At 41.6% G+C, this 18,910-nt stretch overlaps 2 protein-coding genes across 8 annotated transcripts; one reads left to right on the top strand and one right to left on the bottom strand.

Annotated features, from left to right (window-relative positions):
- Positions 1–946: 946 nt before the first annotated feature.
- Positions 947–14,100, bottom strand: kdm1a (lysine (K)-specific demethylase 1a). 5 transcript variants are annotated; one of them, XM_027274807.1, is made up of 23 exons: positions 14,000–14,084; positions 12,831–12,867; positions 12,005–12,298; positions 11,787–11,825; positions 11,475–11,640; positions 11,084–11,217; positions 10,908–10,986; positions 10,694–10,786; positions 10,483–10,589; positions 10,143–10,224; positions 9,663–9,757; positions 8,803–8,820; positions 8,525–8,667; positions 8,354–8,444; positions 7,454–7,588; positions 5,946–6,019; positions 4,972–5,083; positions 4,670–4,802; positions 4,363–4,550; positions 3,291–3,405; positions 3,045–3,172; positions 2,362–2,508; positions 947–1,993 (listed from the first exon to the last, which is right to left on the bottom strand). In XM_027274807.1, exons 2-23 carry the CDS (start codon positions 12,858–12,860, stop codon positions 1,793–1,795), a joined length of 2,604 nt encoding a protein of 867 aa, XP_027130608.1. In that variant the 5' UTR covers positions 12,861–12,867; positions 14,000–14,084; the 3' UTR covers positions 947–1,792. The 5 variants fall into 5 exon arrangements, with proteins under 5 accessions (XP_027130608.1, XP_027130607.1, XP_027130611.1 ...); XM_027274806.1 differs by having other exon boundaries at positions 12,816–12,867; positions 14,000–14,075; XM_027274810.1 differs by lacking the exon at positions 12,831–12,867 and having other exon boundaries at positions 14,000–14,100.
- Positions 14,101–14,296: 196 nt separating this feature from the next.
- On the top strand, positions 14,297–18,529 carry tmem30b (transmembrane protein 30B). 3 transcript variants are annotated; one of them, XM_027274811.1, is made up of 8 exons: positions 14,297–14,406; positions 14,921–15,119; positions 15,439–15,546; positions 15,661–15,768; positions 16,079–16,169; positions 16,269–16,406; positions 16,701–16,907; positions 17,555–18,529. In XM_027274811.1, the coding sequence occupies exons 1-8, from the start codon at positions 14,369–14,371 to the stop codon at positions 17,731–17,733; spliced, it is 1,068 nt and encodes a 355-aa protein (XP_027130612.1). In that variant the 5' UTR covers positions 14,297–14,368; the 3' UTR covers positions 17,734–18,529. The 3 variants fall into 3 exon arrangements, with proteins under 3 accessions (XP_027130612.1, XP_027130613.1, XP_019112838.1); XM_027274812.1 differs by having other exon boundaries at positions 14,311–14,412; XM_019257293.2 differs by having other exon boundaries at positions 14,358–14,493.
- The last annotated feature ends 381 nt before the right edge of the window (positions 18,530–18,910 follow it).

The following is an 18,910-nucleotide window of genomic DNA, read 5'->3' as shown; positions in this document are numbered from 1 at the left end:
TTCATGAAATCCATCCAGAAGTTGCTGAGATATTTCAGTCTTTGTCAAAGTGGTCAGCAGGATTCATCCTCTGGGGAGTATGAAGATTTCATGGGCATCCATCAAATAGCCATTGAGCCATGCTGCTTTCTTTGGGTAAAAAAATTCTGAAATTCCAAAGTGACTCTGTAATTTATGGATTTCTCTCATATTTGTTTATTATGGATGTTGTTCAAAAGACACATAACAGCGTGTGGAAGGTGTTTGTACCTGTGTAAGTGTACATTCCACCCCACACCTATGAATCACACGAGATATGCTCAGACACGCTGTGGTCTCTCATCCAAAGGATTTTTTATAACTAGCTATTTGACTTTCTATGTCTCTACCTCTCTATTAAGTAATCAGTTGATGTGGGCTTGGGGCTATTATGAAAAATAACCTCACCAGTCAACAGTTACACACTGTGCTGAGCCTATGGTTTACCAGGGAGGTGAAAATACCCAAGTGCTGCAGTCCAAAACCCCAGCTCAAATTACTGTTGTTACATCAAACATCTCCTTTGGTCACGATAATAATAACCACATCTCTGGGGGGAAAACAAGGCCCGTGACGCTCAAGAGTGCATGGAAACAGAGGGGCACAGAGCCCTGAAATACAACTCCACAGAAAAAGCTCATAGCTCATGGTTGACCATTTTAATCTCCTCCTCATTCATCAGACCCCCCACTATGTCGAGCTGCTGCCAGGGACCCTCATGTCTCCCTCACACACACATACAGTACCACAGACGCTGGGAAGCAGCCAGACCTGCGATGAAGGAGGGTCACTCGAGGGTCAAAGCAGAAGTAGCCATGTTACTTTTTGTGCATGCATGGACAAGCACAAAATCTGCAGGCGATAACAGGACGTGAAGCGCTTTGTCCTGAGCTTGTTTCACCTGTTAAGAAACACGCCGATCTCAAGATGCATTTTCTGTCATATTTTAATAACAAAACAGATTATATAAAAAAAGTATGTGATGACAGTCATAATAAAATACTTAACCTGCTATGGAAACAAAATTTCTTTCAACATATGTCTTTTTTAGCTTTTCATACAAACTATGTTCACTACACTCTGCAACCTAAATGATAGAAGGTAAAATTTAGGAGGCATACAGCTACAGTACACAGCAATATTTTAAGACAACCAAGACAAGGCCTCTGGACTGACACCAGAGGGAAATGTCTTTTGCTTAGATAAGCAGAACAGTTTTAGTGGACTGAGGCTGTGCTACTGAGTTGGTCATCTGTCTTTTATGATATCTGGCTCTAGGTTGTGTGTACATGTAGTATTTAGACAGGGGCATATAAATAGATGTTGGGTTTTGCAAACATGCTCCACGTTGAATTAAATACACTGAATCACTGAGTACCAAATGTAATGCCATGCTTCTGTTTTTAAGACTGGAAAAAAAAAGTAATCACATTTTTATAAAGTCTTAGATGAGTTATTACATTTGTATGCAACCCTCCTTCTTTAACCCAGTCTTTTTAGTCAGTTACATCCATATTTTGCTGGAAATGTGCAGTCACGATCATCCCAAAATAAAAGTCTGAGGAACTGAAATGCTCCAGTTAAAGAATTTCACATCATATGTAAAGCCAGAAAATAAATCCTCAAATTGTCATTACTTGAGTAAAGGCAAAGTTGTGTCTGGGACTTCCAGGATCTTTCACATACAGAAATAACAGTTTCTGGGTAGACTTTTGGATTTTTCTCAAAAAGAAAATGCTGTAGTTGGTGTTGGCAGGAACTGAGAGAGGCAATTTCAGACACTGGGGGTGGGCTGAGCCTGCTGTGGGTTGCTGGCGGCTGTGGGAGTCGCCTGTCGGGGAAGCGTGTACATGGCACCCAGGAACTGATCGGCGATGCGACCGGCCTCGCGGAGCCCGCTGAGCAGGGCGCCGTGGACTGTGGCGGGGTAGTTTCTGATCGTGTGTTCCCCGGAGAAGAAGAGACGAGGGACAGGCTGACGGGGGAAAAAAAAAGAAAAAGAGAAACCACAGTGAGATCGATGTCGGATTGTCCCAGCATAAGAAAGAATTAAAAGAAAACAGTGGATTGATGAGAGAGGGAAAAGTGTGGTAGTAAACTGCCAGAACTCATCAGGCAACACATAAATATGACTTGTTCACATCAATCAGCATGCCAACATCAAAACAGCCAAAAAAACATCTGTGTGGAGAATAAACTGCTCTGCTTTGGTTTGGTTAAATATTGTGGTCAAGTTGGGATGCCTTCCATCCCTCGCTTTCTCACACATATGTATATAAACTTACATTCTCACCCAAACAAAAACTCAACACTCAGGACATGTTTTGGGGCATTTGTGCCTACCTGTGAGGCTCCCGGTATAGCAGGACCAGGTGTGATGGGTTGTGCCATGAGGTCATAGTCGTTCCCTGAAGAACCTGCCGCGACGTACGAGTAGGAGCCCCGCGCCCAGGGGTCTGCACGCCAACGGGTGACCACAGTTTCCTTCGGCTGCCATGACAACAAACAACAACACATACTTTTGAGGAGTTTCCATGATGATATTAGAGGGACCTGTAAACAGCTGGATGGCAAACAGTTCCAACGCTGGCCTCCATGCATATGATTTTATCCCATTTGAAACCATAAGCAAATGATTTATAATGACGGGTGGTTTGGATGCGACTCCGCTTATGAGTGCCTTTCACATGTGCTCGCTTTGTAACGTTGTGCTGGTTATGGGGGTCGATTCAGGAACGACTTTGACATTCCACTTAAAGTAGTGGAAAAACCAGAGGGGGAAAAAACAAAAAAACAACTAATGATGGAGCTTTAAAAAAAAAAAAAAAAAAGTCACCACCACTTTTCTGTAAACAACAAACAGAATGAAGTTGTATGTGAGCAAAACTGCCGGCTATTTCAAATCATGAGCGCATCGTGTTTGGTATGTAGTCCTGGGGTTAAGTCAATGAAGTACTCTAAATGTTATGCTGAACACTGAGCAAAGTGTGTGTGTGTGTGTGTGTGAGAGAGAGAGAGTCACGTACCTGCGGCACAGCGCTGCTTCCAAAGATTCCTTTGAGAATGGCCAGGCAGCGTCCGACAATCACGTCATCGCTGATGTTCTCCATGATGCCGGCAGCCTCACCGGCCATCAGAGCGAGTAGGATCGGGGCTGAGAAGAGAAACAATTTGTTACAGAGACTTTATATAAGAAGCAAAAGGACAAATACGAACAGGATGTATACACCAACAACAACAGTGTGTGAAACTAAAAAGTGATCCACTGTCACCTTTGTAGAGGTTCCAGAACAGGAAGAGTTCACCCCGGCTTGCTGTGGTGGAGCCGACATGACCGAACAGGTTGACACTGGGATCCCAAAACACACGGTCAAAACACAACACCACCTTCAGACAGGGAGGAGCACACAGACACACAAAAAGAAACAGTCACATAACAAACAAAGTGCTAAATCAAAAAGCTCAGTTGCTTGTGAAGTACATCGCAGGATCAGCACATTTACTGCCACCGCTTCATCGTTATCAATGTGTGAATGGCTGGGCGCCCTCTGCTGGAAATACAGCATTAGTAGCACTTCAGATTGCATAATAATGCAGTATTCTTCTCTGTGCTGCAGCAGAGTTAGGAGATAAACTACCATGCTGCAGATGAGAGAGAGAGAGAGAGAGTGTATGAGAGAGCTGGTGGGTCAGGAGTGACGCAGAATGAGCGCCCTGATCGGATTACAAACACGCAGGCTTTAAAAAGCATCTTTCATTCATACGTCACCCGGTTCTGACTTCCTCTCACCTCCTACACTGAGCCAACACTTCGTCATCGCCACCCTTTCGATTCCCACTCGCCCATCCTACACCTAAACCCAGACGACAACCAGGCTGAAGCAAAATCACTGACGCAGTTTAGAGGAAGGAGGGGATTCCTTGTCATCTGAGCGCAGTGCTAATACACAGTGTGATTTATTTGGGATAAGAACAGGAAGGAGGAAAGGGGATCTGTTCATGCAGGTTGCTGCTGACAATGATTTATGAAACTGCAGGGAGCACAATCAAATTCTCAATACTCTTCAGTTTTTTTTGGTCTCGAGCAGTGAAGGTCAAGCTCCTCGCATTAAGGACACTGCAGCTTTAACAGTAGCAGGGGTTCTCCCTAAGGAACCGAATCCTCAGCCCTGCTGGAGACACACTACATGATTTAAGACCCGACTTGAATTTGAACATGATCACTCGGCACACATTATCCTGTAGGATAACTAATTAGAATGGGAACCTGTAGTGTGGGGAGCCGATTAAAGACAGCAGGATAGAAAGATGGGAAGCAAATGTGTGCTTATGTGGAAGAACAACCTTGTTGAGGTTGCCGAAGCCCATCCTCTGTATGGCAGACGTCTTCCACTCGGGCAACGGGGGAACAAACTGCACAGCGGGGGGCTGCTGCTTCAACACGCCGAGAGGCAGGGTGCACAACACAGCGTCGCATTTGTATATGAAGGTCTGGGTCGTGGAGCGAGTGTTGACTGCTATCACCTCACAGCCTGGAGAATGAACAGATAAATGATTGTTACACACAGTTTCCATCAATATGAAGATCAAATTGAATTGTGAATAGTCTATAATGGAGCTTGTGACAGCGCACACGGTCCTGTTCGCGTACCAGAGGCTGTGTATCGGACCTGCCGCACTGCCGTGTTTAGTTTGATGTCCAAGCCTTCTGCCAAGGCCACGGGAACGCAAGAGTAGCCATTTCTTACAGTCAGGTGGCTGCCAGTGAACTCAAAGTCATCGTCCTGTGGATAAACGAATAACCTGTTAGCCCAGTATTAAATCAACTCTAATGTTAAAGTTAAACGACTTGTGACGCACACGCTGAGGAGCCTGAGGATCTTTGCAATGCGAGGCCATTGTGAGGACGACACAGTTATGGCATTTCAGAATAGAAAGGGTACATGTATATACCTGATCCCAGTGCTTGAGAGAAAGGGTGGAGAGGGGCGTAGCGTTGGCAAACTCCAAGTTGGCAAAGTGCCAGTCTAAGATCTGCCGATCCCTGGATGACAGGTAAACATCACTGTGGGAAAAGAATGGAAGCGACATGGTGATGTACACTGACAGCTATTCACCCATCAGAGGGACAGGTTTACTCATGCACGAGCTAAAAAAGCTGAAATCTAGTCGAGTGTAATTAAGTTGTAACACATATTTGCAACATAACATGAACTGAAAACTAAAAAACAGGCAACATTGCTATAGGACATACACAAGTAAACATCTGACGCTACGGGTGGCAGGGCACCAACATGCAATTCTTTTTCATACCTGTTAAAGGACTGATGGACGTTAAGGACATAGCTCGACTAAATCAAGTAATAAAAGCATTAACTTCACAGGCTAAAGCAATGATCCAAACCAGAACAACAAGCTGCTGCTGCCTCTCTTCCAAAATGAATTCAGATAAGTGCTTCATGGCCGTGTTGGATCAAGGATCATTTTCAGAAATTAAATGTGAAAAATTGCTTAATTTGTGTGTAAACTGGGCAACAGTTCAGATACAAGGTTGTAATTCAGACAGACAGACTTAGTGCTTGCTGAACGCTCAGCAATATAAAATAGTAACAGTATCTCAGATATGGAAATATTTTGCTTATTTTATAAGTAACTGTACTTGTACTTATTGCTATGTATATTAATTGCACTGAACCATTTCACACTGTTGCGTGTAAAACAGCTTTGGCTTGCTCAGAGGCAAAGCAACCAGTTGCCAAATAGAAACAAGATGTTAGAGATGACTGAATACAACGGACAAAATTATATCATGTTGTAATTTGTCTATTATCCAGTAATTACATGCATACTGTGACTAGATTGCACCCTCATAATAATATGATGCTAAATAAAAAACAGAAGGAGAAGTCGTTGAGAGGATTGGTTACCTGGGTGGATTGGCCTCCAGCTCCTGCAGCTTCTCCTCCAGCTTGACCTGCAACTCCACCAACTCATCGTACTCCTACACAGAGGCAAAGAGAAGTATACGCATGTTAATTTTATCTATATAGTATCACTGATTACTTTATTTGAAAGATTTTATGATCATGAATATCTATACGATCTAATTGTTTTGACAGACTTTTCCCACATTACATCAACAATTTTACAACGGGCATGATTTATTTTTATTTTTTTAATGATTAATGTGCTAATAATTCACTATTATACACTCAAATCGATGTCTCGGTGTCAGACTTGCTGGTAAGGTCTTTAACTAGGTGAAGCGTGTGTTGCATGCATGTGCATGTGTGTTCAGAGCACACACCCAGAGGGTTTCAAGTCATGTAGAAAGGACAAGCAGTCTTGACAGAAAGGGCTGACTCAACCTGTTCATCAGTTCACCACAATAGAACAAACTACAGCAGCGGCCCAGACTCCGGTAATACCACCTACCACGCCAGGCCCCAGGACACAGTCACACCAAGTTAAACGTCCTAATGACGCCTCCGAGCTAGAAGACTAACCTGGGAAAATAATAAAATGGAAAGAATATCGGAAGATGTCCTGACGCAGCCTTCCCTTTAATGGCCTTAAAAAATCTTGTTATATGGTGTAGTCATGCATGTCATGAACACACATACACACTTAAATAGTGTGTACATCCGCAGATATAAAGGCAGTCAGACTGTGATTCAAGACCTTGAAGTGGTTTCTCAGACAGCGGATGGGGAGCAGACAAATCCAGTTCAGACACCAGCTGTGTTTAAACCAACTAAAACCTCCGTCTAAAATACACACATAGGAGTAGTGGAGGTGATTTATCTGAACCAAAAATAAAACAGCAGCACTCACTCTAATAATACATCCTACCGAGGCATTAAACCACTTAAACACAGGCCTGTCTGGTTTACTTGGAGAGCACGGCATTAAAATTCAGTGAGGCATCCACCCTGACCTAGTGGTCCATAAAATATCCATTTTACATGCTCGTACGTCTGCATTATAATGCTGTTATAAATTAGTCGAGGTTTGTTTGTTGTCATCCCTGAGAAAAACAGTACAAACTTTCTGTCCTGTGAATCGTTCTGGTCGGCTTTCTGACCTGCAGGTACACCTAATAAAGGAAATCTAATATTGCTTCAAAGTGGTTCAAATTACAGCCACTGAAAACAGACACTATGTAATACCCACACCACCACAAACACAGTTGGAAATGGTTAGCTTTTAAAACATGACTGCTTTGACTAAAGTGTTTTAAGTCCAGCAGTCTCATTTCTGCCCGGTCCATGAGATCCGAGAAAGTAATAAAAGTGTCACACAGGAATCCGATCTGGACAACAAACCAGTCTTGATAACTGCCGGCAGCTTGTGAAGTCTAAGACTATTATTGTAACTTTCTCATCCAGCTTTTTGACGATGACATTTTTCTTTCTGACATAGCGTTTGAGCTCACTTTGCAGAGTGCGGTGAGGTCGCGGTGCTTGCTCTTCACCAGGAACTCGGCTGTGATATCTCTGGGCGGTTTGACTTCGCTGGCCTCTTTGTACTGCTGATGGAGCTCCTTCACCCGCTCTTTAGTGCTCACCATCTAAAATGTGAAATAAAAAAGGAGAGGAAAGAAAAAAAATAAGATAATGCTGGATAAAAGGAAAGTAAATAGTAAGAATGAACAACGTGATGAATAAATAAATAAAATCCCCATAATTGGCCTCTGAAGGGCCAACTTGGGTCAACTTGCAAGCGTTCCTCTGCCTTTTTGCAGATCCTTTTTTTCCCCCTTTTTGCACCATAATGGCACAACGCCTCGCGTAGCAAACACAACTGACAAACCAGCTGACAGATGTTTGAGCAATTAAATGTGACAGACTAATTTCTGGTCCTTCATTTTTTCCTGCCAACATGATGAAATAAATTGGAAAATGAAAAGTTATTCACCTCACTCTAAGATTTCCCTTTAAGTATTCTTAAAGGAACAGTATACATTTCTTTTAAATAGATTTAAACCAGTCACATGTCTGTACAACAAATGAGCCTGGATTCTGTGAGGAATAGTTTACCCCCATAAAACCTAAACTGTTGGGTTCTGTTTGATGCAGAGAAACTAAAAACTACAGTGACATTTAAACGGTGCTGGTAGACCAGACTAGCTGCTTCCCCCTCCTTCCAGTATTACTGGAACTACTTTATGTTAGGCTGTTTAGCTTACAGATATAAGAGCGGCATTAATCTTCTCACCAGTAGCCCCCATTGTTGGTGCAAATAGTAAACTGAGGTGTATTATTTTAATATACTGTATGTTTCTTTAATACTTGGTTTGCAAGTTCAGTCTTGTGGCATCTTAGCTTGAGCTCACCTTGTTTAGAAGATCTCTGAGATCTTCCTGAGTCTTTACAATCTTCTTCCAGTGTTCTATCTGTTCGTCTTTTACGTGCTTCTCCTGCAGCCTGCAGACACAAACAAAGGATCGGAATTAGAGTGTTTACGTGTACGTGAGGGGGGGGTACACATCTGTCACCATACTCACTGTATGACCACTTCCAGGGCTTGTCCCAGAGAAACAGGTTTGTTGTTAAGGAAGTTAAAATCCAGCTGGTGGCTGAGGTAAGAGGTGGCCTCCAACAATCTGTTGAACTCTTGCTCCACCATCTCATCTTTTTCTTTTGGCACCTGGACACGCACGATTGATGGGCAAATGGTGAGTTACACAAAGCAAAATAAAAATGGATGGGACTGAAATGGTGACTTTTAAAAATCATTAAAAAACCATGCAATAATATATTGAGTAAATAAAACAATACATACACTTGTGCACCGTTCACCCTTTAGAAGTCCACCAAAAGATGAGCATGGAAGAGGTTGACAAGGCAAGGAAAGGAGGGGGGAGAGAGGAGAGGAACATATTAAGTAAACACAACTTTAACCTCAAACAGGTTTACACAAAAGTAAAACATGTACATTTAATTTGCCTTTTCCTGCGGAAGAGGAAACCAGTTACACATGATGTGGATGTTTCAAGATCCCTGCTGGCTAGTCTCTCCTTCAGTGGAAGTGCCCTGAACATGAACCTAAACATCCTACTACTGTTGGCTGCCACTTGACGGACGGAACGAAAATTAGAGGGAAAAACACTGTTTATTTCCAATATAATTACATTATGCTCTAACCGTTTTCAGTTCTGCTCTGCTCTAAAAAAGGAACTGGGAGCTGTTGTTGATGACACGCAAGGGCAAGCGATTAAATGAATCCACCGTTCATTGTGTTTTTGTGGCTCATGGAAAGCCAGATCCCTGCCGCGGGACAACAACAGGCACGGAGAACAGCTATAAACCGAAACACAGAGCACTTCTACATCAAAAGGGAACTTCAGTTAAAAAGGAGGTAAACAACACTAGGCCCTGTAACGTTGGACATACTTATATAATGCAGCTCTCGCTACTCTGCTCTGATGGAGGGTTTTTCTTGAGCTCAGTGGTTTGGGAACTTGACCCAAGGTACAGCTAAACATGTCAGTGTGACGGACACAGAAGATTTTCAGAAATTGAAGCCTTTTTACAACTACGGTCAATATCTAATCACTCATGGGTGTCACAGGAACTGGACTATGGCAGGATAATGGATGTAGCGACTCAGTTGTACTGATTAAGACATTTGATTATACTCACAGCCTGGCCGTTGGCTTCATAGAGTGGACACTTTTGCTTGATCTTGGCAAGCTCCATGTTAACCTGCTTACTGATCACCGCCATGGGATTTCCTCCTGAACAAGCACACACAGACACACATATACAAATTAACAATGAAACAGCATAAACATGGACAACGACACCATCTAGGGGTGGATTTTGGTAATCGTAGAATCTCTTTAAAATATCTGACCGTTAAAAGCAACGACCTCAGATCATGAATAATGAGAATGAAGCGTACGTTTGAGTTTTCTATCCAATTGTTCATCACACAATCTAATTCACATGATGGGTTTGCATCCATATAACACTGTAATTGATGTAGCATTAGTGTGGAATGAAAATGTAAACACTTGCACCCCAAGAGCATAGTTAGACACTAAAGGTTTATAGGATCCTGTTATGATGTTGTGACTGACTTCAGTATTCACATTCACTTAGATTGGATCTGAATCTTACCCAGGCCTGTGACCACCATGGCCCCCAGATCAGCGACATAGTTCCCCTTCCTAAATGTGGCCACTCTGCCTCCGACACGATCCTGCATGGAAACAGTGAGCAAATACTAAAACTTAGACATTACATATAAAACATTTCACAGTATGGCAAGTTAAAGGCACTCAGTTGGTTATCATCTAAACCCTTAAAAACGTATGCATACCACATTGTGTAGTGTGTGGAGGGCAGCACAGTAAATGTTTTACAATCATTAAATCAATAGCTGGTTATGAGCATGTGACAAAATCACAAATATACCTAAAACAAAACCAACGTAATAGAAACTCTGCTGGTGACCTACCCTGGCTTCCAAAACTGTAACATCCATCCCGAAGCTCTGCAGCTGCCTAGCTGCAGCTAGGCCAGACACACCTCCACCAATGACTATAACCTTCCCGGTCTTTTTTGCTGCAACAACAAGCAGAGGATGTTACTAACTGGGTATCATTACTCCAATATTTGGGCTAATGGCCAGTGTTATTTTACCGGTGCAATGAATGAAGGGAACTCACTGGGTAAAGGCTTGACTCTCTTGTAAATGCCAAAGTTAATGAGACCGTGCCTTTCTAAGTAGCTGTGTATCCTGTGGACGAGCACAGCGTCACCTGAAGAGAAAACAAAAAGCACGAAAAATCTCAACTCCTGGAATGACTGCAATCGTCTTGAGACAAAAAAACAAACAAACAAATTAACAAATGTATAAAAATGTTTAATTTAAAGTCTCACTGTTGTATGGAGCTTCAAGCTGCTGTGCTGTGGCCTCAAAGGTCAGCTGGATCTTGGGGTTGTCCAGCCACAGTTGAAGCTGAATGAGATACAGAAGTTCATATGTTCATAAGACAAAGCCTACATAGACATAGTCTGTTTTGAACACAAGGTAATGTGTTCGCGTTGGCACTTACCGTACGGTTGCGGATGTAGAGGAAGACCTTCTGAGTCTGCTGGGGACCGCTGATGATGTCGGGGAAGCAGGCGGCCTCCTGGGATGTCATACGGTCATGAGGAAGTCGGCTCTGGAAAGCAGCTCCTTCCACACCTAAAAATAAACATACATATTACTGTTCTATTAACAGCATTGAGTGACAAGAGCATTTTTGTGTAATAAGTTCTGAAAGAAACTGAGTAAATGTGAAACCCTCAGCCTTCGTGTTAGTAGAGGAGAATCTCTGCGTTCCTGCACAAAGAGAATCTCAGGATTTCCCCCAGAACTTTCAATTACATGAGTTTATGTCCTCAACAAAACATCTATTTCATTTCACGACTTTGATATGATGCATTAAGTTTCATACTCACCAGATGGTTCCTCTGGTTCACTGTCATTCTCTTCCTCTACTGGTGGAGGTGGTGGGGGGATGACCTGCTTCCTCTCTTTCTCCGCCTTGGCGTTCCTCTCCTCCTCGGAGTAATATTCGTCTTCCGACAGATTGGCCAGGCTCTCGTCCATCTCGCGGTACTCCACCTGCAACGGTAGGCACAATAAAAGCATCATTAAAACCAGCATTGCAATTAATAATTTCTTGGGGTGCTCCCACGTCATTGATTAGTGCCAAAAACTTTATGAGGGTAAGAAACAAATCCCAAGAATTTCCCCCAGCGAAGACTGACCGTTTCTTTTCGGGCACACACGCCCGTAAGAACCTGCAACTTAAGACACACAGCAATATTACACCTGAAGTTCACATGAAGACACGTGTATTGATCATTTAAATCTAACAGATGGTCATAAAACATGACTTCTTTTTTTTTAACTCATCGTTTTTGGCAGCCTCCTCTCCTCCCTGTACAGAGTGTACAGGGAGGAGTCAAAACCCTAAAATGTTTACTTTTGCTCGCTTGCGACGACTCGTTCTGCGAACTTCTGCTGAGTCTTGGTCTACCCCACCAGGGCCTGCTTGGTGGGGCATGGGGGCTCCTCCAGGTTCCCCACTAGGAGATGATCTCTCCTTCTTCTTTACATCCATGGGACCTGCAGCTGAGGTGGATGTACCGGTCTGGGTTTCAGAAACAAGGGGCCTATCACCTCCCACCGCTCCCGCGGAAGATGAAGACGAGGAGGCAGAAGAGCCAGCGTCTGACTTCTTGCTAGACAGCATCATGGAGGATGTTGGAGGCCTCTCCTGAACAAAGAAGGAACAGAGGTAAGACGAAACCCATGAAAATTAAAAACATACAGGAGACTAACTTGAGTGAAATGGTTGAAATTTGAATGTTTATATAAATATTCCTGAAAGAAACAATGAAAATGATGAAGTGTGGGTTGTGTGTGCTGAAAACAACCAATCAAAAAATATAAATAAATAAACATTTTATTTTTGTGCCCTTTGTTATGGCACGTTGTGGCATTGTTTTAAACTTACAGCTTACACCTACAAGACCACGCCAAATTATTATTTCACTCGCTTTATTTTTAACTCCTATTTGAATCATTTCCTTCAAACCTCAATGACAGCTGGTTACTTTGCTGGTGGTGGATGGGGGGGCAACAAAGACTAACAACCCCCTCAAATACTGTCAGGTTTTTGGTGACATGCTTCACCCGGAAAATCACATCTTGTATCAATAGGTGATTTTTTAAGTTGAACTGTGAGTGAATGTTTATGGTTTATGAGATGAGGGTTCCATGGCAACAGTAACCTTGTCTTGTTTTACCCATTTCTCCGTGCACCTGGTAATATCCATTCAAACACTAAGAGATGAAGACAGAACCAGAAATATGGTTACGAAAAAGTTGGCCTTTCACAACACATCTATTGAGCTTGAGCTAAACATTTTTCAGGGTTCCCACACCTTTTTCATGAACAAATTCAAGCACTTTTCAAGCACCTTCAAGCACCAGTTTTTCCATTTTTCCAGCACCTTTAAATAGGTAGCCTACTAGTTGTGTTTGCCATGATGGTCATGGGAAGCGCAGCGGTGCCACTGTATGGCATAATAATATGGGTCTAATTAGCATTATTTCATATGGTGGTAGATTGACTGTTTTGATTTTTAACTAATTGTGAATTGGCTTGTATTCTCAGCTTGTGAGCGGTGTATTGTGTAACTACCATAGCGCAATAACAGTGACAAATAGACATCACACAAATTTCAAGCATTTTCAAGCACTTCACAAAAAGATTCAAGCATTTTCACAACCTTGAAAACACTGAATTGAAATTCAAGCATTTTCAAGGAATTCAAGCACCCGTGGGAACCCTGATTTTTATATAAACCTGTAAACAGTCACAACAATACCGACTCGTAAAAGCCTTGAATAGGCTACACGTATCGGTGTTTGGATCATTCATTCATTTAAAACAGCGCAGAAGTGAGTCAGAAACCTTCAAGATCTTTAGCTGGAAGACTTTTTTTCTGCCATCCTGACCAAAATGGATCAAATGGACCAAACGGACCGAGCGGACCAGCGTTAGCTCGCAGGGCTATCAGCGTTAGCTAACGGTAGCTTTGTTCTGGATAACGACCCGCACGTAATCACGCATTAATCCAGCGTCGTGTTGCGTTAATATCACCGCGATACATGTTGTACTGCAAACACAGAATGGGATCTCTTTAAAAAAAATGTATTTCCTTTCAATATTCATCTTACAGACTTACTTAAAGACCATGCTACGTGAGCTAACGCCGCTAACAATGAGACTCAGTAGCAGGTGCGGACCTGGTTGGAAAACAGAAAGCGCAGGCTTCGTTTGTAAACACATCTTTATTAATAAACTAGACAACGTTAGTGTTAAGTTAAACGTCTGCACGTCGTGGAGCGTTGTTGTTTTTTTTTTTAGGAAATAAAAGCAGGCTTTAAATGTAGATAATGTTAATATTACCTCTCAATCCTCCGCGGATGTCAACACAAAGACGGCACAGTTGCAGAGCTCCTTTCAATGAACTCTTTCGTGATTGGTTGATTCCCAAAAAACACTCAGCGAAACGATTTGTCGAGATAGCTGTCAATCAAAAAAAGAAGGCGGGGATTATTTTGCAAAACTACTAAACTATTTTTTTTTTTTTTGCTGTTTTAAGTGGTGCGCGCTGCTTTTCACACACATTTTTATCAGCTGAAACTTTTTTTTTTATATATATATATTTTTTTTATATTAAAGTTTTGCATCGAGCATCGCGTTTGTGTGAAACCGACCAAACTGATCCCAGCTCTGTGCAAACAAGCCTACGTCAGCCTCCAGAGGAGGAACAGGATGGGCAGGACAGGAGAGGGGATAGTACACACGCACAGGTAAAGGTGAGCTTCTCCGTCGCGCCCTACGAGGGGAAGCATTAGTTGTGTTGACGCCTTTGTTTCTCCATTTTGAGCCGACTGCGTGTAAGTAACACTTAAACTGCGGGTTTAAATACGTTTGTGTTTTTCCTCATTTGAACCATTTCTCCTCAGCAGTAAGTTTTTTTCCTCTTACCTGTTTTGTTCTCAGCTGAACTGAATATCTGATAGTCCAAGTCTTAAGATTTGTGTGTGCGTGATACTGTATGAAGCCTTTTTAGGCTTCAGGTGTGCTGTTTTTTACTTTTTGGTATGCAATTTACATTAACTACTGCTCAAACTCACAGTGTACACACTCACAGTAAAGTAGCAGAATAAAAGTCTCTAGTAAAATAAAGGCTCATTAATCTAGGTTTTGTTTTTAAGGAGTGTTTTCTATGTTTGCCAGGGCTATTCTATAATAAGCTTTAAATCAGGTTACAGTATGTCTAAAAAATAAAATACAGAGCTAATAAATTAATCTGTTCAACAGAACCAAGAAAATGGTGAAGGAGGAGCAGGAGTTAGCCAACCGGCCTGACAACACAGCCTTCACCCAGCAGAGGCTTCCGGCATGGCAGCCCATGCTCTCCGCCGGCATTGTCATCCCAGGTTTTGTAATCATCGGCCTGGCCTTTATTGGGATTGGCGTTGCTCTCTTTGTCACCTCTCACAGCATCCAAGTGTTGGAGGTATGAGTGTGACCACTGTCTCACACACACACACACACACACACACACACACACACACACATCAGTCGGGTGTCAGGCTTTTAGTTACGGGTCAAATGTCACTGGGAAAAACTGCTCGGAAATGAACAAATCTTGTGCCAATATTTTTAAAAAATCTGTGTTTAGATGAAAGATAATGGAGTACAGGCTGAAACTGTACACTGTTATTTCCTCATTGAATTGTCACTTCAATCAACAGGTGTGGTGTCAGTAACACTCTGTGGCGATAGGTGTTGTAGCAGTCAATAATTAATAACCTTTCTTGTTCTCTCCTCCACAGTTGGACTACACTGGGGTTGAAAACACTGAACCATGCTACAGGTGCTCTGATCCAAGTTCCAAGAACTGTGTGTGCACGCTGGAATTCTCCATTGACAGTCTTTTTGAGGTTACACTAGAGCTTTGTACATTCACACTCGCATACAAACAGTGGATTTTGATTAAGGTGGACTTCTGCCTCTGACGCTTGGCTGTGTGTCTGTGATTCTGTTTTTCTCCACAGGGGCCCGTGTTCTTTTATTATGGTTTGACCAACTACTTCCAGAACTACAGAAAGTATGGTGCGTCTAGAGATGACAACCAGCTGTCTGGAGACCTGGATTACTTTAAGGTGAGTTAAACAACAACAACGATTTGAGAGGAAAACACGCACACACACAAAACTCTGGTTGTAATGTCTAAGGGAGAAACTAAATACATGTCTTTAATTGAATAAGGACTTGAAGAAGATATGCTCAGTTAAGTACAAATATGCTAAGTTTGGTCAAGCATATTAGCACAGTTCATATTTTTATCAGTGTATGTTTATAAAAATGTATTAAAGTATTTAAAGCTGCTTTGTGTTCATTCATCTGTAATACAATGATTTTATTTGAGAAATGCAAAAAACAACAACAACCTGTTTAATGTCTGTCTTGTAGAGTCCCGGTAACGACTGCGCTCCCTATCAGTATAACAGCAACAACAAACCAATTGTACCATGTGGAGCGATAGCAAACAGCATGTTTAATGGTATGTAAGGATGTTTGAAATTACCGCAATACATTTGCAATTAAGTTTTTAATTTTTTATTTGCAGCGTTAAGGAAGTGTTTTGTTTCTGTTTTCAAAGACACCTTCAAGCTGTATCAGATCATCCGTGGGTCAAAGAAGCTGGTGCCCTTCGATGGAAAAGGGATTGCCTGGTGGACGGACTACAACATCAAATACAGAAACCCGTCTGTCACGCCTCTGAAAAATGCTTTCAACGGTAGTAGCTTCAGTAAAATTTACTGTAACTTGCCGTCCGTTCTGTTTAAGTAGTGCTATGATGTGTACTACTTGTATTTTTAATGAGGGGTTCCCAATCTGTTTGACTTTTACAATGTGGTAAAGGAGTTTTATTGCGGGGAGTTTGAATGTCGTGAACACAATGGGTAACTTAGTTTAGTGTGGCGTATATAGTGGGCTGCAGGGGTTCTTTTAGGTGAAATCACATTTTAAATAACATAGTTAAGTCTGAAAATCATGATAGCTGATTAAATGTAAACTGTTTGACTTCCAGATACTGTGAAACCCCTATTTTGGTCCAAGCCTGCTTATGAGCTGGACCCCACAGATCCTGCTAACAATGGCTTCATCAATCAAGACTTCCTGGTGTGGATGAGGAGGGCAGCCTTGCCCGATTTCAGAAAGTTGTATCGACGAATCACAGAGGGCGATTATGCCAAGGGGTTGCCGGCTGGAAATTACTCCCTTGAAATCGCCTACAGTATCCTTATACACATTACAGATTCTGGGATGGTTTTTAAGAATGGTGCTTGGAGGTTTGGTCAGTTTGTTTGTAGGCATAATTTTTTCGACATTTCACTGGTGCCTTTTGTTGTGTTAGATTCAGCCTATAAGTCTGGATAATAAATCTACCTAAAAGGCACTGGCCACAGATTTTGTATCATGTTACAACAATAGTGTCTCGGTTTTAGTCTGACCTGTTTTACCGGTTGGGTGTGGTTCGCTTTTTTTTCCTCCTACCTGTGTAAAGTAAACACAATGACTCAGGAGTGATGAAGAAAAAAACAAGCAAATTTTCTGTCATAAGTAAATGAGCTAGGCAAATAATTGACGTGATTGAGGTATTTACATAAACTTTGACAGTCAAAGCCATTTTTCATTTTGTTTAAAGCACCTTAAGTTTAATTCTCTTAAATACAGGAAATCCTCACAATACTTTACAGTTTTCTAAAATGTTGTCTTGCTGCAACGTTGATTATACATAATTTGTAGCAAATGGGTTAAACCATACAAAACCACATCGTAGAATACAATGTCTTAAAACTGTTTTGTATGTTGAACTATCTCTGTTTTATCCATTCAGTGTGTACCATTTTTGCTGTACATCCTTAACATTTTATCCACCAGACTATCCTGTGATGAGCTTTGACGGGAGAAAGAAGGTGGTGCTGAGCAACGTGTCCTGGATGGGTGGCAAGAATGAATTCCTGGGCATTGCGTACCTCGTGATTGGCTCACTGTGTGTCGTCATGTCCATAGTCATGCTCATTGTCTATGCTAAATTCAAGTTTCCTGAGGAAGACTGATTTCCTTGTTGTGGACACCTTAGGAACAATTTTATTTTTTTTACTTCTTTTTTTTCAATGGGATGATAAAAGCACAGTAGATTGCTCCTGTGTGTTATTCTGGGGAAGATCTCCCCCAAATGTGCGAAAGAAGCCTGGTGTCATTTTGTGAGGCAGGACTCGGCACTGTTTCCTCACTGCAATATAGGAAGTGGTTACCATTCATTACTAGTGGAACCGCTGTAAGAGAGCTGTCTCAGGGAAGTGTCAGTGCTCACAGGCCAAGTCCAAAATCATAATGTGTATTACTGTAAATATACTTCTGTCTATACTGTCTATACTTGATAGCATGATAAAGTGTCCACTATGAATCTTAATGGTTGAATATCAAGGTAGAGTGAATGTAGAATGGATATACACTGTGTGCAGGCTGATATTTGCTGGACAAAAGGAGGCATACATCTTATGTGTGCTCTTGTATATTCACTTCAGCTCGTCTAGTTTACTTAACAATACTTGTGGCAGGGTGTTTCCCTCAGGCTTGTAGTACTGTATCTCTTAAATGTGTGGTTTGATAATCACAAAATGAGTAGCCTCCTCATTTTAGGTCGATAATATTAAAGCCATAAATGATTTCATAAGCCATTTAATACCGGACAAAAAGTTACTCTTGATGTGTGTAGCGAAGTTTGAAAATAATGCTGTAAATTGTGGGAATGTTTCTTTTCAAACTCAGGGATCTGGTTTATAGGGCTTCTGTTTACTGAGATTTTACTTCATGATAATATTTATTTAATAAAATGGCATCAAAACCATAGCTACACATTTCTCTTTGTCTTATTGGGGCATTTAGAGGCAAGCAGCAGTGCTGTGCTGTGTTTTGTGTATACTGTAACTAGTGTTGCAAAGGGCTGGAAATTTTCTGGTAAATTTCCAAAAGAATTTGGGAAATCAGAAACTTTACATGGGTATTAACTGGAAATTGGGGGAAATTTTAATGAAATGTATTCAAACATAAATATAAACATTTCGTTTAGTCAGAAGCAGACATCCATGCAAAATAATTTTAAATGTATTTATTTATTTAAAAAAAGACAGATACTAAGAACAGATTTATTTGTAAGTAGAACATTATCAAGTTTTAATGATTTTATTAAACAATCCTTTCATTGAAAAACATAAACATGAATGTTGAGTT

Source organism: Larimichthys crocea, chromosome XXIV, assembly GCF_000972845.2.
Source record: "Larimichthys crocea isolate SSNF chromosome XXIV, L_crocea_2.0, whole genome shotgun sequence".
In the NCBI taxonomy this organism is placed as follows: domain Eukaryota; kingdom Metazoa; phylum Chordata; class Actinopteri; family Sciaenidae; genus Larimichthys; species Larimichthys crocea.
Note: the sequence above shows the minus strand (reverse complement) of the source record. Positions and strands in the feature narration are given on the sequence as shown.